This window comes from Budorcas taxicolor, chromosome 6 (genome assembly GCF_023091745.1).
Source record: "Budorcas taxicolor isolate Tak-1 chromosome 6, Takin1.1, whole genome shotgun sequence".
Taxonomy (NCBI): Eukaryota; Metazoa; Chordata; class Mammalia; order Artiodactyla; family Bovidae; genus Budorcas; species Budorcas taxicolor.
Window position 1 is genome coordinate 46,216,740 of NC_068915.1, and position 15,635 is coordinate 46,232,374.

The 15,635-nt window shown below is 41.5% G+C and overlaps 1 protein-coding gene across 1 annotated transcript in view; it reads left to right on the plus strand.

Annotated features, from left to right (window-relative positions):
- Positions 1 to 556: 556 nt before the first annotated feature.
- Positions 557 to 15,635, plus strand: part of RBPJ (recombination signal binding protein for immunoglobulin kappa J region) — a 111,978-nt gene continuing 96,899 nt past the window's right edge. The window contains exon 1 of the mRNA XM_052641600.1: positions 557 to 630. Coding sequence (XP_052497560.1) covers positions 572 to 630 — 59 coding nt within the window. The 5' untranslated portion in view covers positions 557 to 571. The remainder of the gene's footprint in view (positions 631 to 15,635) is intronic.

Here is a 15,635-nt window from a genome sequence, read left to right on the forward strand (position 1 = left end):
GGGGCAGTGGTGGCTTTCAATTACAGTACAGTTTTCACCCCTGGAGAAAGCTTCGCAGCGCTCCGGCGTCTGTATGCAAGGTGGACACAGTAGTGGTGACTTTGCCAGAGGCCTTGGCCTGACCTTATTTCACACCCAAGGAGAAGAAAGCTAAGGCAATAGAGTTCAACCTCAAAAAAGTTTTTCATTTACAGAGCTCTGGTGGCTACCCAGGGGGTCGAATGAACGAAGTTGCTGGTTTGTTACCCCTCCGAACTCCAGGCATCTTTGTAGCTCCAGGACCTAACGCTGACACTACCGTAAAGCAGGCGTCCAATGAACGTGTGAATGAATGAAAAGGGCTGGGAACTAAAGTGAGGGGGAAGCCACTTGGAAAACACCCATTTGAGGAGGTGTTTCATCTAGGCCTGTGAAACGCGGCAGATTTTCCCAGGACCCCTCCTCTCTACCCTGGGCTCCGCCTCCTGACCCCTCCATTCCCCGTCCCCCTGTAATCCCCTCCGGTTTTCCTCAGTCTCCACGTACGTCCCTCAGGGCGCGTCCCAAAACCCGGATAACCGGAGCGCTCCCCATGGACCAGATGGAGGGTTCGCCTGCGGAGGAGCCGCCTGCGCATGCTCCATCGCTTGGGTAGGTTTCCAGGGAAGGGAGCGAGCTGGATCCCCTAGGCTGTTGGCGGCGCGAGGCGTCTGGCTCTTTGCGGCTGCTGCGAGGGGAAAAGGAGCGCGGGGGCTGGGTGGAATCGAGGAGTGAGGAAAAAGGGAAGGGGCGGGGGAGAGGGACCAGGGAAAGGCGTCGGGGGAATCTCGCGAGGGTTGGAGTTTTGGCGAGAGTTTGTGGAAGATGGCGCCTGTTGTGACAGGGTAAGTCTTGGGGAATCCGAGCGCAGGGAACCGGGAAAGTTGCGGGCGTCCAGCAGCCCGCGGCGGGCGGCGGGTTCGAGGGCCGCGGCACGCTTGGCGTCCGGGAGACGCGGGGGCGGTGTCGCGTGCGCCGAGCGCGGCGGCGGCGGCGTGTGGCCGTGCGCTGCCCGCTCTGCGCCGCCGTGGCTCGGGCTCCGGCGCGTGAGGGCGGGCGGCGGCGGCGGCGAGGCCGGCGGGTGCGGGTGTGAGTGCGGCCCGGGAGCGCGGGGCCCGCGGGCGCCGTGCCCGCCGCGCGCCTTCCGCGCCGCCGCTCGCCGGCCCTGCCTCCCAGCCCCGCGCAGCTTTGTTCCTCCGGGCCGTCGCCGCCGTCTCGCCGGGCCGGTGCCCCCAGTCCCGTGCGCTTTGTCTTTCCCCGCTGCCCCCCGCTACTCTCTACCCCCGGCCCTTTGTTTCGCCGCCTTGGGCGCTTTGTCCGACCCGTCGCGCCCCGCATCCTTTCTCCCTCTCTTCCCCTCAGCTGTCCTTCCTCCCGAACCCCTTTGTTGTCCCCCTCTCTATTCGGTAGCTTAGTGACCTGCCTCAGCCCAAACACTAGACTTCTGTCTTTCAATTTTTATTGCTTTATTTCTTTCGAGCGTTTCCCTCTCACCTTTCTGCTTGGTCCGTGATTACCCCTGGAGGCTTTGTCTCCCCCATCCAGTGGCTTATTTGCTTGGCACCCCCTTCACCTCCCAAGATCGGTTGATTTATCCACTACCCACGGTGTTTGTCGGCTGAGCTGTCTCAGCCCCGGGGACTCCATCTGGTGTTTCTACGAGCAGACAGACCCTACGGTTTGTTGTTGTTGTGGGTCTCAAAGCTGCGCGGGGATACTTAGTTTCTTCCTCGGCGCTCCTCCTCTCCGGCACCCTTTTCTCTCGGGATTGCGTGCACACCTCCCTACCATCCCTTTCTCTCGGGATTACAGTGTCTGCAGTTTTCTTCGCGGTCTCTTTGGGCGCCTGGTTGTTTTGCGTGGAAAAAGTAGCACTGGAAAAAGACCTTGGTCTCTTGATTATTGCCGCGCCTCCCCCCCCTCGCCTCTAGGTTTCTGACGGCCTAGGCCAAGGGCGGCTGTCGTAGCTTTGCATCTGGATTAGCTGAGGGTGTTGTAGAGGCGCAAGGTGTATATTTCTGTTGATGTGTGAGAATACTTTCAGTTTTCATGTTGGATATTCATTGGTGTGTGCGTAGCAGTTGAGTGCGTTTTGGTGTTGAAAAACGTGTGAATGCTGGGGTGGAGAATTTCAGCATTTTCAGGATTCTAGATTTAGAGTTCAGTTATTTTTACCAGTAACTCCTACTTTGCAAAGAAAAAGGGAGGGAATTTTGCTGCTTGGGAATTTGATACAACTGTTTTACCTTTTCTTAATTTTTAGATAGTTTACAGTTATGTGCTTTTGCCTCTAGATTTATGACAGCCCTTCTGCCTCATCTTTGAAGTTGAAATGAGGCAAGCGCTTAAGAGTGCTATTTGGGTTGATGAATACTGCTTCTAGAATCTTGTGGAATGCATTCATCAAATGCAGTTAAAAGTCATTTAAGTGATAATCTTTAAGGTAAAAGGGCTTCTAGTGTTAAAAGAGCTTTAATTTGTTCAGAGTGCTTACTGTTATGCAAATATTAAAAGCTTGGCGTTTTCTGTGGAAGTTGGGGGAAGGTGGTCTGGTGTACTTAAATGCTGCCTAAATATTCTGGTGCTGAAATAATAGGTATTAGATTTTACAGTGTTACTAGACTGAATATACTGTTCAGAACACTGTCCCCCCGATTGGTTGATCGTTACTTTAGAAGATATGTTATCTATAAATATCATTTGGAGTGTCTTTTCATTTATAAACCAGGAGAGTGCTACTAGTAGAGGATATTATAAGTGTGAGGAATATTGGTAGTGTGGAAAGCATTTTTTTTAAGGCCGTGATTAGAACTAGTTTGAATTAGTTTAATTTTAATTAATTGAAAATCACCTTTCATAATTGATACAAGAGGCTTGTGTGAAAATTTGCAGTCTGGGTTCCATGAGTGGATTCCACCAACAATCATTTCGTCTTCCTTATTTGATTCTAGTGCACACTTATTCTTTTGAAGGTAGAATCTTGAGCACACACTGTTTCTGACTGTAAGCAAAGTGTTAAGTGTATGAATGGAAGGTATTTTGCTCTGACTTGTGCAGATAAGAATGAGAACACAAACATCATAAAAGCAACTTTAAAAAATCAGGTTTTGTTTTTTGTTTTCCAGTTGTGTAAGACCTTTATTTTGTGACCAAATAAAACAGCACTTTTATTAAATTATATCAAACAGCAGCATATTTAGAAACATACAGCATGAGTTGTGATTGGGAAACTTTCATTCAGATTATTGACTATTAAAGCTTTAAATTTATTGTGCGTGCAAATTGCAGATGGGTCTGTAGAGTATATTTTCAGGAAGAAGTATGAGAGACTCACTCAGTATTTTCACAACTATTCTAACATACGGATTCTAAATAAGTTTAAAACTTAGCCTATTGTTCTATACCAGCCGATTTCTATCAGTATCTTAAGTGGCTAAGATAAAAAATAATTTGGGGAGAAGAGGAAGCCACTCTTGACGGCTGTAATTCATTAAATAATCTTTGCCACTCTTGATGGACAAAGTTTTAGGGGGAAAATGGTGTTTGGAAGTTCTTGCAAATCTTAATTGTGGTATTTGGTCATTTTTAAAGATGTATTTTAAGAACCTAGGACTTGGTTTTAAAACATTATTTTATATTTTGCTTCCTCCTAATACGAAATCTCATGTTATTTCAACTAGGGGCAGTATTTTCTCATGGATTGACTAAAAGTTGTTATTTTTGGCATCTGGCTTTGTGATTATTTCCAAGTTACTCTGCTTCCCCTGGGCCAATTTCCTAACTATGTAGTAAAATGGGAATTGTAGTAACTTGCCACATCTGCACAGGACTGCTGTGCCTTAGGATTTGCAGAAAGCATCATTGGATGAAAGGTGTGGCTAAAAATCTAGGAATTCTTACTGAAATAAGCTGATGTGAAGTATGTCATATTTTATAGAAAATCACGTAGAAGGGTATGAACTAAAGTTCTTGGGAAATCACAGTGGTGATAGTGGGATGAAAAACCCCTGAATATGTACTATAGTTTGGGTAGTAAAATCGATACTTTCTTTTTTTAAAAAAGGGACAGGGATAAGTAAAACAAATTACAAGGTGTGTGTGTGTGTGTGTGTGTGTGTGTGTGTGTGTGTGTGTGTGTGTGTGTGTGTGTGTGTGTGTGTGTGTGTGTGTGTGTGTGTGTGTGTGTGTGTGTGTGTGTGTGTGTGTGTGTCTGTGTGTCTGTGTGTCTGTGTGTGTGTCTGTGCGTGTGTGCGTGTGTGTGTGTGTGTGTGTGTGTTGTGTAAGAGACTGAAGATCTGTCAAACTCAGATGTAATAACATTTTAAATTGTGGGATGCTTTTCCTCTGTTGATTTGTTTTCCGCACATGGTAATTTTTTAAAATGGTAGCACAAAACGTTTTCATTAGACTCTAGGCCAGAATGTTAATAGTAATAACTAATGTTCAGTATACCTGATATATTTTTTAACGCTTTGTCATTTACTCTCAGTATTTTCCAACAAGCAGGACCTTAATTTTGGACTTGACCTTTGGCCTAGGAAAGTCTTTTGCGTTTGGGAGACACTGTAGATATTTATTGAGCAAACAAAACCTGTTGCTTCTCTGTTCCTGGTAGATGATGTCATGTCCCATTAGTTCTGCAAACTAGGTGTTCTTTCTAAAACTAACCCTTTAGATTTAATCACTAAGAACTAATAATTTTCTCTTCTGAAGAACTCTTGAATCTCTCTCTCTCATCCTCACTGCCACAGTTCATGCTGTCATCGTTCTCACCTGTCTTACTATAAACACTGCAGCTTGCTCTTTCTGCTTGTAGACTCACCTTCTGTGTCCAACTTCCACATAGTCTTTCTGGAGTGAATCTGATCACTTCACTCCTTAGTTTAAAAACCTTTCAATGGCTCCCCCTAGCAGCTTTTGTTAAGAGAGGCAGCAGAGTACAGAGTTTATGAGCTCATTTAGGATTTAATCTGAACTGGGTTCCTATTTTGTCTTTGCCACAACCTCAGTAAGATTGACAAGCGATTTCACCTCTCCTTGCCTCCTCCATGAGTTGCAAGGTAATTATTTTTAGCTCAGCGGGTTGCTGTGAAAAGTAAATGGAATAAAACATTTTAGGATGCTTGGTACAAAGCAGGTGCTGAAAAAAATGTTAGGATGGCATGTAGGGGCCTCTATAGTTATTTCATTTACCTTTTCTTCAGTGAGACTGTCTGCCTTTCTGTCCCTTCATATTCAATTCTCCAGCCATATTTAAGAATTTGGAGTTCCTTGCTTGGGCTCAGTCAGCAGTTTAATATATCCACGTGCTTGACAAGTCCTGGTGTTTGTAGATTTGGGTCTGAGGATATTCTGACTGGATTCACTAGGCTGGGTTCAGTGCCTCTGCATGTATTCTTAAAGAACCAGGTGTAATTCACTTGGAAGTGTCATAACACAATTTTTTTTCATACTATATTCTTATACTCAAAAGAGTGTCTAGAACATGATGGGAGCTTCAGTAAAAAGTTTTTGGACAAAGGACTTGGAGGACTTTGAAGCCTTGATACAACATGGTTTGTGTAAGCAGAATTTGATGTGTATAGGGAATATGTTGATTCCATAAGGAACTTAGCTGCTGAAATACCCAAAGGAATTGATATTTTCAGCTGAAGGCAGCCCATAGCTCCTGAGAATACTGCAGTACAATTCTTAGGCAAAAGCTCCTTTGGATTATTAGAAAATAGTGTATTGTTTGTACAAACTGACAGGCTTAAATGTCGTTTTTTGGTTTTTTTTTTTTTTTGTATATTCAGTTGACTATTCAGTGTTTCTCACAAGGTTACATCATTTTTAAGTGTTTTAAATACTTCTTAGATGCATAGGGACATATATTAAACCTTAAGACTCTGTAGACTGCTTTTTTGGGGATCCATGTCTTTGAACCAAATCAGTTGGTAATCTTCAGGAAGACTCAGGCTTTGTACACAAATTACTCACAGATAATTTCTCCAAGCTTCAGGTTCTACCTCTATAAAATAACGAATGATATTTTTGTTGTATTTATCGGCGAGGCACACTGACTATCAAGTAAGGTAAAATATGTGTCAGATAAAACAGTGTATGTGTAAGTAATTTGTAAATCATAAAGTTCTGTGTACAAATACTTTAATTATAGTAATCAGTTTCTTTTGGTAACCTTTTGCAGTCAGGATTCAAGATGGACCTTTTTATCTTGCAACCTGTGGTTTGTGGGTCATGTTTTAGAAAGGAGCAGTGTATTTAGTGTAGAGGACCACAGCCCTTGAAATATGTTCCTTGGCGTTTTGAGCAGACATATTTGGTACATTATTGCTTTGACCATGCATGTTGTTATGGAGTAATCCCCAACTTTTGGGGGTCTGCTTCTAGTCACTCTGGTGTCCGCTTGGACAGCTATAATGATGAAGGAATGTTGAATGTCCAATTGCTACCATCTCTCAGACACCCTGCCCACAGTTCTGGATGCCCTGTAGGCCTGGCACAACATCATGATATCATTTATGCTTCATTAGGCCTGCTTCTGCTTCAGGAGGTGAAATGATATCCTGATGGTGTGAAAAGGGTAATGCATTTCCTGCACAGTTTACTACTGGGGAAAAAACAAGTGTTGGGGGGCACTGTGGCTTGCTTTGTATAATTGGTTGTAGTTACTTAGCTGTATAAATGTTTGTGTAGGTTTGTTGTGTTTAGACAATGCAGAGTGATGAGCATGACAACTTTTTAGTCAGGTTGTAAGTTCATGACAGTTTTGGGAATATTGAAATTATTTAAGTTTACAAAAGCAAAAAGAAATTACTGCTTCTTAGGTATCCTAAGTGGCAAACGCCTTGCAGTGAAGATGCTGCACTAGTTGGATGGGAGATGGAATACACTAGAAAATCAAATTGACCCCTTTAAATTCCCCACCCATGCTTTCTTTTCTATATTCAATATATTTAATTTAGCCCTAGAACTAATGTTTTTTTGTGTATGTGTTAATTAGAGTTATAAATGAATAAGAATTTTTTTCTCGCTAAGTTTATATAACTAGGAAAAATGTTTATTGCTTTGAAGTGAAAGTTGCTCAGTCATGTCTGACTGTTTGCGACCCCGTGGACTATAGAGTCCATGGCATTCTCCAGGCCAGAATACTGGAGTGGGTAGCCTTTCCCTTCTCCAGGGGATCTTCCCAACCCAGGGATCGAACCCAGGTCTCCCACATTGCAGGGGGATCGTTTTCCAGATGAGCCACAAGGGGAGCCCAAGAATACTGGGGTGCGTAGCCTGTCCCTTCTCCAGCGGATTTTCCTGACCTAGGAATCCAACCAGGGTCTCCTGCATTGCAGGCGGATTCTTTGCCAACTGAGTTATGAGGGAAGCACAGCTTTATGAAACCCTACTTTTTTTAATTACGTGATAAAGATTGTGTCATATAACTACAGTAGTAGTTGCCTTATAAAATAGGGAATCAGTGTTACAGATTTTTTTATTATTATAAATAACTTCTTTTGTAACAAGAGTATATATCTCTTTTTAGAAAAGTGCTGCTGCACTAAGATCTTGCGTTATTTTTCCAGCATACTTTTTCTTTTGGCTGTGCTGCATGGCTTGTGGGATCTTAGTTCCCCCATCAGGGATCAAACCTGTTTCTCAGCAGCGAAAGTGCTGAGTCCTCTAACGACTGGACCACCAGAGAATTGCTTTTTTTTTTCCTTTTTTCTTTTTTAAATGGAACTTTTTTTAAAAGGGTAGTTTTAGGTTCACAGCAAAATTGAGGGGAATATTTTCTGTGTACTTCTTGCCCCCATACAAATCACCTCTATTATCAGTATCCCCCAATAGAGTGATATATTTGTTATAATTGATGAATTTACATTGACACGTTATATCTCCCCAAATCCATAGTTTACAGTGGGGTTCACTGTACATTGGGGTACATTCTGTAGGTTTGGACAAGTGTGTGTGTGCATGCGTGCGTGCTCAGTCATCTCCAACTCTGCGACCCCATGGATTGTAGCTTGTCAGGCTCCTCTATCCATGAGATTATCCCACACGGATTCTGGAGTGCATTGCTGTTTCCTCCTCCAGAGGATCTTCCCAGCCCAGGGATTGAACCTGCATCTCCTGTGGCTCCTGCATGGGCAGGCAGGTTCTTTACCACTGAGCCACCTGGGAAGGCCTTGGACAAATACACCTACAAATGTATCTCCCATGTAGTAGCACACAGAGTAGTTTCAGTGCCCTGTAAAATCCTTTGGGCCCTGCCTGTCCATTTCTCTCTCTTTCCCTTATCCCATCACGGCAACCCCTGAACTGTTTATTGTCTCCATAGTGTCCAGCATACTTTTTCAAATGATTTAACTTTTGATTTGAATATGAGGAAATTTTTCATGCAAAAAATTATATAGTTCTGTACAGAGCTCCTGATTTATCCACTAACTGGAGAAAGTGAAAGTCACCCTGTTGTGTCTGACTATTTGTGACCCCATGGAATATACAGTCCATGGCATTCTCCAGGCCAGGATACTGGAGTGGGTAGCCTTTCCCTTCTCCAGGGGATCTGCTGAAACCTAGCTAACTGAGTATTTACAAATGGGAAAGTCTGAATGAGGTGCACAGGTGGAAGAGCACCTACAGAGCTGGGAGTCTGTTTCCACCAGGTTTTAAGTAAATACTGAGTATTTTTGCATACTTTTGTAATATTTGACATACTTTTGTAACATTAGACATCTTTCTGCAAATATGTAAATACATCTGTATTATCTTTTTTTCTGTCTGTGTATTTAATCTATCAGCTGAGCTTCATAAAAACTGGATCACTATTTTACTTACGTTGCATAATTGTGGAGCAGCTGCTATTGGCTAGATTGTACAATACTTGCTGGATGAACAGGACTTGAATGGATTTAATAAAATATAAAACTTGCCGCTAGGTGGCACTTAGTTTAAGTGATAAAGAAAGCTGACGTTCAACTAGATTGGTTTTTCTATGTAGAACCCATTGATAAAATGACCTACTGGATTCATTCATGTTCAGCTCTCTGCTAGTTTTGGACTGTACTTTCTGAAGTGGGATATGAAACATATAGCAAATAGAAACCTAACTTAGAGTGTTGAAAAACAGAAAGTGTAATGGCATTAGAGTATGTCCTGTGAAAAGAAGCTGAAGTGAAGCTTAGTGAAATTGACAGGTGATCAAATTTTCCACTGCTGAGTGTATTTAAAGTGAAGTCTTAGATTTTAGGCCTTGTTTTTTCTTAAGAATTTGTGGATCGTTTTAAAGAAGATTGGGAATCAGTTTCTTCTTGGATTTAATGAAAGATGATGGAGAAGTGTGGTCTGTAGGGATACCGGACTACGATTCTATATCCTCTTATTTATATTCTGGTATGCTGTCCTCTTCTTGTTGTGGACAGCATACCAGTTATCATAGAAAGTAACTGCATCCTGTGTGACAAAAATTGTTATATCCATTAGATTCAGCAAACTTCAGATCTGGAAAAGACTTTGTTAATCATATGCTCTGAAGTAATTACTCACTGAAATGTAGGCACAGATTAAATAATTTACCCATAGCTAATGGCTGAGACACATTGAGTGAGCTGAGACTAGTGTGGTGAGAGCTTTATGCTGGTCTTTTATTCTTTTGTGTTTATACCACTCTGCTGCCTTTTGAAGTTACATGCACTTTGTTTTTTAAAATACTTTTCTTCCCCTATTTTTGTGGGCTTAGAGGAAGAGTACAAATCTTGCAGCCCCAGGCTTGGGAGTGCGACTGCCAGTTTGCTTAACAGACGTCAACTCTAAGCCTTTCCCCTTTTCTGTTTCCCTGTTCTTTATCTTGTACTGTATATTGACTGACCAAGGTGGCCACATCCTTGTTCTCACTGCACATCTCCTCAGCCACTCTGCTTTAGTTGCCGCTATGCAGGAACTGCCTGGGTTCACTTAACCCCTGGTTCACTCCGGTCTCTGCTTCTTGCCTCCTTAGCTTCTTAGTTCTGCCGCTTGGCACTAAATTGCACCTGGCTATTTCCAAAACTTCTGGAAGAGAAAATGGCGGAAGAGGAAGTAGAGAAAAAAGAAGACTGTCATAGGGATGGAGGTCACAACTTGAAATTGTATACTGAAAGATGAGCTTGTTTATAAATTTGATTATTTTCATACAGTGAATTTCTAGTGTATTTATGTCAAGATAATATTACCCTCTTGACTGCTCAGATGCTAGGAGTGTCCAACTCCTGCGACCCCAAGGACTGTAGCTTGCCAGGCTCCTCTGTTCATGGAATTCTCCAGGCAAGAATACTGGAGTGGGTAGCCATTTCCTTCTCCAGGGGATCTTCTCTACCCAGGGATCAAACCTGGGTCTCCTGCATTGCAGGCAGATTCTTTACCATCTGAGCCACCAGGGAAGCCCCTCTTGACTGTGGAGTTTATTAAATCTGTTGTCTATCATCTCTTCTTATCCAAATGACAAGGAAGTGAATTAAATCCATTTCAGCATTCCAAAGATAGTAGGGATGGTTTTGGTTTGGTGGTTTACTTGTAGCGTGTAGTAATGAGTGAGTGTCGTTACTTGATTTAAGTGGGTAGTGCTGAATTAATGGGAGTTGTTGCTTCACTTGTGTAATGTTGGGGGGAAAAAAAAACCCCTAGACAGTTATAGCTTTCAAAGATTATTTATTTCACAATTATTGATAAATCGCATTTCATTCTGGCTTTCTTCTATGCTACGGTGTGATGGGTACATTTTAATACAGAATTTAGTGGCATGTTATTCCTTTAAACTTTGTTTCTTAACTGTAAGTCCTTGACGTTGTCAGTTGGAAAATTAAATCTTTTAAATTACATAATAATTTAAATTCATATAGTAGCTTAGGTGTGCTGTTGATTTATTTTTCCATTTCATTTTACCCTGTTTCTACAGTTATTTCAGAGAAGTGACTATCCTGATGTGGAAGTTTTTTTTAAACGGCTAGTTAATGTCATCTGTAACACTCATCTTGATTATTTCTCTTGTTGGAAAAATAATAGATTTGTTATAAGAAATTCAAAAGTTACTTGAATATGTCATGTAAAGTGAGCCACTGTAGTCTTCCAGTAGGAAATTAGCTACTGTTATCAACTGAGAGCATATTCTTAAACTTTGTTTTAAATGGAAATGCTAACATTCTATATTTAAAATGTCATTAGTTTAGCAACCAGATATATATATATATATATATATATTTTTTTTTTTTTTTTTTTTTAAAGCAAACAAAATATTTAAGGGGATTAGGGAACTGACATTTTGGTTGAATGTCTACTGAGACCTCAACTACACTGTGAAGGGAGATGGTATCTCCATTTTATAGATAAGTCTGAGGGTCAGGGATTTAGTGATTTAACCCAAGCTCACACAGCTTTCCTTCTTCCTTGTCACTGTCCTACCCTGTACTCAGAGAGCTTCTGTTTATCTCTCCACCTAAATGTTAATCATTTGAAAGCTTCCAAGCGCTCTATTAGATGGCAAGACAGTCCCAGATATAAGTAAGTCTAATACAAGGCTTAGGAGATTATTATATCCTTCTCTGTTACAGTACTTCAAAAATAAACCTTTATTTTTGACCAGTGTTTGAACTCAAAAGGTTCTCTCAAGTAGCATCATTTGTCTGTAAATAAAATTTTAAAAATAATCCTGTCGGATAGTCCTGGGATGAAGTTAAATCAGTTAAATCCTCTTTCCCCAATTTGTGTTTTTAGTTTTGGTCCATCATCTTACTCCTTTTCCACCTAGAGACCAATTTTCAGGTCATTTAATTATTTTGTGTACACATTGTATAAGTTGTATAATTGTGTTGTAACTTAAGTTTCCCCAATTGTAAAATGGGGAGTATATCTCAGAATTGTTGTGAGGATCTCATGCATGTATGCAAACAGGCTGCCAGACTGGGCTCTTCTCCAAGAATTACTTACTGCTGATTTCCTTTCGTACATTTCTTAGAAGCCACTGCTTTACCACTTATTTTTATATCCTTCTTTTGTTACATGTTAAAATCTGATTTTTCCTCCCAGACCATCAATAAATAACCCTTCAACTGGCTCCCAAAACCTGGTTTTATTTTTCTGCATCCTTGTTTTTTGTTGACCAGGATGTCTTTGTTCTTGACTATTAAGACACTCTGTTAACCTCTTGAGCATTCCATCTTTTCTACCTATTCCATCTTTAGTCTTAAATATTGTTGTTTGCAGTCTGTTTCTTTCCTTGCTTTATCTATTCTTTGACTTTATATTTGTATCATTGCCTCAGATGTTTAGATCTGTATTTCTAAAACTACTACCAGTTGTTCTGTAGGCCAGCCAAATTTGTTTTTTCCAAAACATGTTTTTTCCTACCACCTAGACCTGTTATAGCATCCTATAAAATAGGCGTTGTTATTTAGTTGCTAAGTCTGACTCTTTGGCAACCCCGTGGACTGTAGCCCTCTGTCCATGGGATTTCCCAGGCAAGATACTGGAGTAGGTTGCTGTTTCCTTCTCCAGGGAATCTTTCCGAACCCAGGGATCAAACCCAAGTTTCCTGTGTCTCCCGCATTGCAGGTGGCTTCTTTTACTGCGGAGCTGTTTCATACTCTGGGCTCTCCTTTCCTTGCTCACTGCCGTTGTTTTATTCTCCAGGCCAGTCTCGCCTCCTGGTTGGACCACTGTCATACATAGTCTTGTCTACTTCTTCTTCCGCACCCCTGAATTGCTTTCTTCTTTACTCTGTGGCTTTTGGAAGTTCATTATTGTACACGTGTCAGTATTGGGAGTTTGTGGGGTTACCTGGTAACCTAATTTTTTTCTAAATGTTGTCCACAGATTTTGATTTTGTTGTCCGGGTGCTTTTTATGTGGAAAGGCTGAAAAACTAAGCTGGTGCCACCACCATCCTAAAATCCTGTCTTGAGTTTTTTAAAAAGAGTCATTTAGACAAATACATATTCCTTGTAAACAAAGATCAATATAGCAGAGTGAATAAAATAGCTCCACTGCACATCTAAAATCCCAACTCCCAGAGACATGCAGTGCTTACAGTGGGGTGAGTATACTTTGAAACTTAAGGGCAAACTCTCTACTTGTGCCTTAGATCCCTTGCTTTCTCAGCTACTCTGTGACATTGGCTAGCTCTCTGGCCTTCCCGCTGGTCTCAATTTTTGCCTTTTTAGTGAAGCGTTCTTGGCAGTATACAGACATGCTGCCTTTTCCCATCTGGATTCCCCATTCCCCACTAGTTCTTATTTCTCTACTTCCCGCCACCCCCCCCCCCCCGCCCCGCCCAACAATGTTATTTGACTTGACTTGATCAGTGGCATTTGATATCTAGTTCAAACTTTTTTTTTCTTTGACTTCTAGGATACCACACTTCTGGTTGCCCACCTCACTGGCACCTTTTTTTTTTTTTAATCTCCTTTATAGTGCTTTTCATTTTACTCTATTTATCCTACTTTTTATTCCACATTTTGTCCTCTTTCCCTGTTTTATTTTACTCACTGGCATGTATCACCTTCTAACAATGTCTGTTATTCGCTTTTTACTGTATTTCTCTTCCCCACTGGAATATAGTGGGTACACAATATGTGTTTGTTGAATGAATGAATAAATGAAGTGTTATAACTGCATCGCTATTTGAATGCTGTTGTTTTCTCATTGATTTTAAAGTCCTACTTTTACTGATGTATGTTATACTTAAAAAATTTTATAGGCTCCCTGGTATAGATACAGATTCATCTAATGTGGAGCCTGTGCAGTCCATGGGGTCGCTAAGAGTTGGGCACGACTGAGCGACTTCACTTTCACTTTTCACTGTCATGCATTGGAGAAGGAATTGGCATCCCACTCCAGTGTTTTTGCCTGGAGAATCCCAGGGACGGGGGAGCCTGGTGGGCTGCTGTCTATGGGGTCTCACAGAGTCGGACACGACTGAAGTGACTCAGCAGCAGCAGCAGTTTTGAGCTCTGTTGTTGCATTTGCTCTGTGCTGTGCTTAGTTGCTCAGTCGTGTCTGACCTCTTTGTGATCCCATGGACTGTAGCCCACTGGGCTGCTCTGTCCGTGAGGATTCTCCAGGTAACAATATAGAGTGGGTTGCCATGCCCTCCTCCAGGGAATCTTCCCAGCCCAGGGATGGAAGGCCTTGCCATTGTCTGGAGAGGAAGATAGTGTTCTTTTGTTTTACAGAAACTTTACCAAGTCCACCTGCTGGTTGGTGGGGGGTTGAAATTCAAACTCATGTCCCTGGATTCCAGTCCCATTGCCATGAACATCATCTGATGATGGTGCTACTAGGCATCCTCCCTTCCCCATGTGTGGTTAACTTGTAGTCATCCATCAGCACATGATTGGCTGTGCCCACTAACCACAGGAGCCCCTTCCTCAGTCCAGGCAGAGAACAGATCTGAATCAGGAGGGTAAAGTTGAATAGGGAGTCGGTTTATACCGGAATTTTTTTAAATAGACTTTTTTTTTCTTTTAATAGACTTTTTAAAGAACAGTTTTATGTGGGATTTTTGCTTCTAAAGTTTATTATATGATTTTGGAAGGAAGGTTTTTGAAAGAACACAGGCTGGTGGTCATGAAATAGACACAGTTCACCACTAACTAATTTGATAATATCCCTGCTTCACTTATTTTCTGTGTAATTGATATCTTGGATCTAGGCTTTAAGTTAGAAATGATACTGTATGTGCTGGAAGGCTTTAGAAAGTAATTGTCACACCATGTAAGTGAAAGGTATCACTATTAAAAATGACTTTGAGTCTCATGTTTTTGGTACTTGAGATATATACATTCTTTTTATTATACTGGAGTACTTTTCATTTTATGTAAAACTGTTAAAGTTTTTTTGCTGTCACATTTTGTTGTTTTTCTAACTAAGACAGCAGCTGTGGATGTGGCTTAAAACCTGATGAACATCTGCAGTGGTGAGCCTTACGGAGCAATGAAAGGCCGCTCACAAATGGTACCACTGTTGCAGTGAATGCCGTGTTTGTTCCCTAAGGGTGAATGTGTTTTGAGAGGGATGAGTTAGGACAGTACAGAGAGAGTGTTTCTATTCTGGGACTCTTTGGAGCAGTTATTTCTATGACTGCTCTCCGTTTCTTATGACTTTGAAGGAATTTCGGATATTTTGCTTGACTTTTTGATGATCTTTAACTGTATTACTTGGATATGTGTACAGTAAACGTAAACTGTAGTGTTAGTTGGTTTATGAACATGGTTTCTGTCATCAAATATTTTTGCGTTGGGCAGTTACTCATAAGCAAGTACTTATGAATGATGCTTTACCTATGTCTGTTGTTTAAAGCTATAAATGTTGGATTGTTTGGAACTAACCCACTCCAGTTTTCTTGCTTGGAGAATCCCTTGGACAGAGGAGCCTGGCCAGCTACAGTCCGTGGGGTTGAAAAGAGTCAGACTCACCTGAGTGAGTAACACACAGTCACACACATAATTAACTCCTACATAGTGTTTTAGCCACAGTGTATATCCCTGTTTTCATATCAAAAGTATATGGTTTTAATATGTTATTGAGCAGATACAAATAGTTAAGTATAAATTATTAAAGATAGTTTTCCTCTGAGATTCTCAAGGGAAGGGA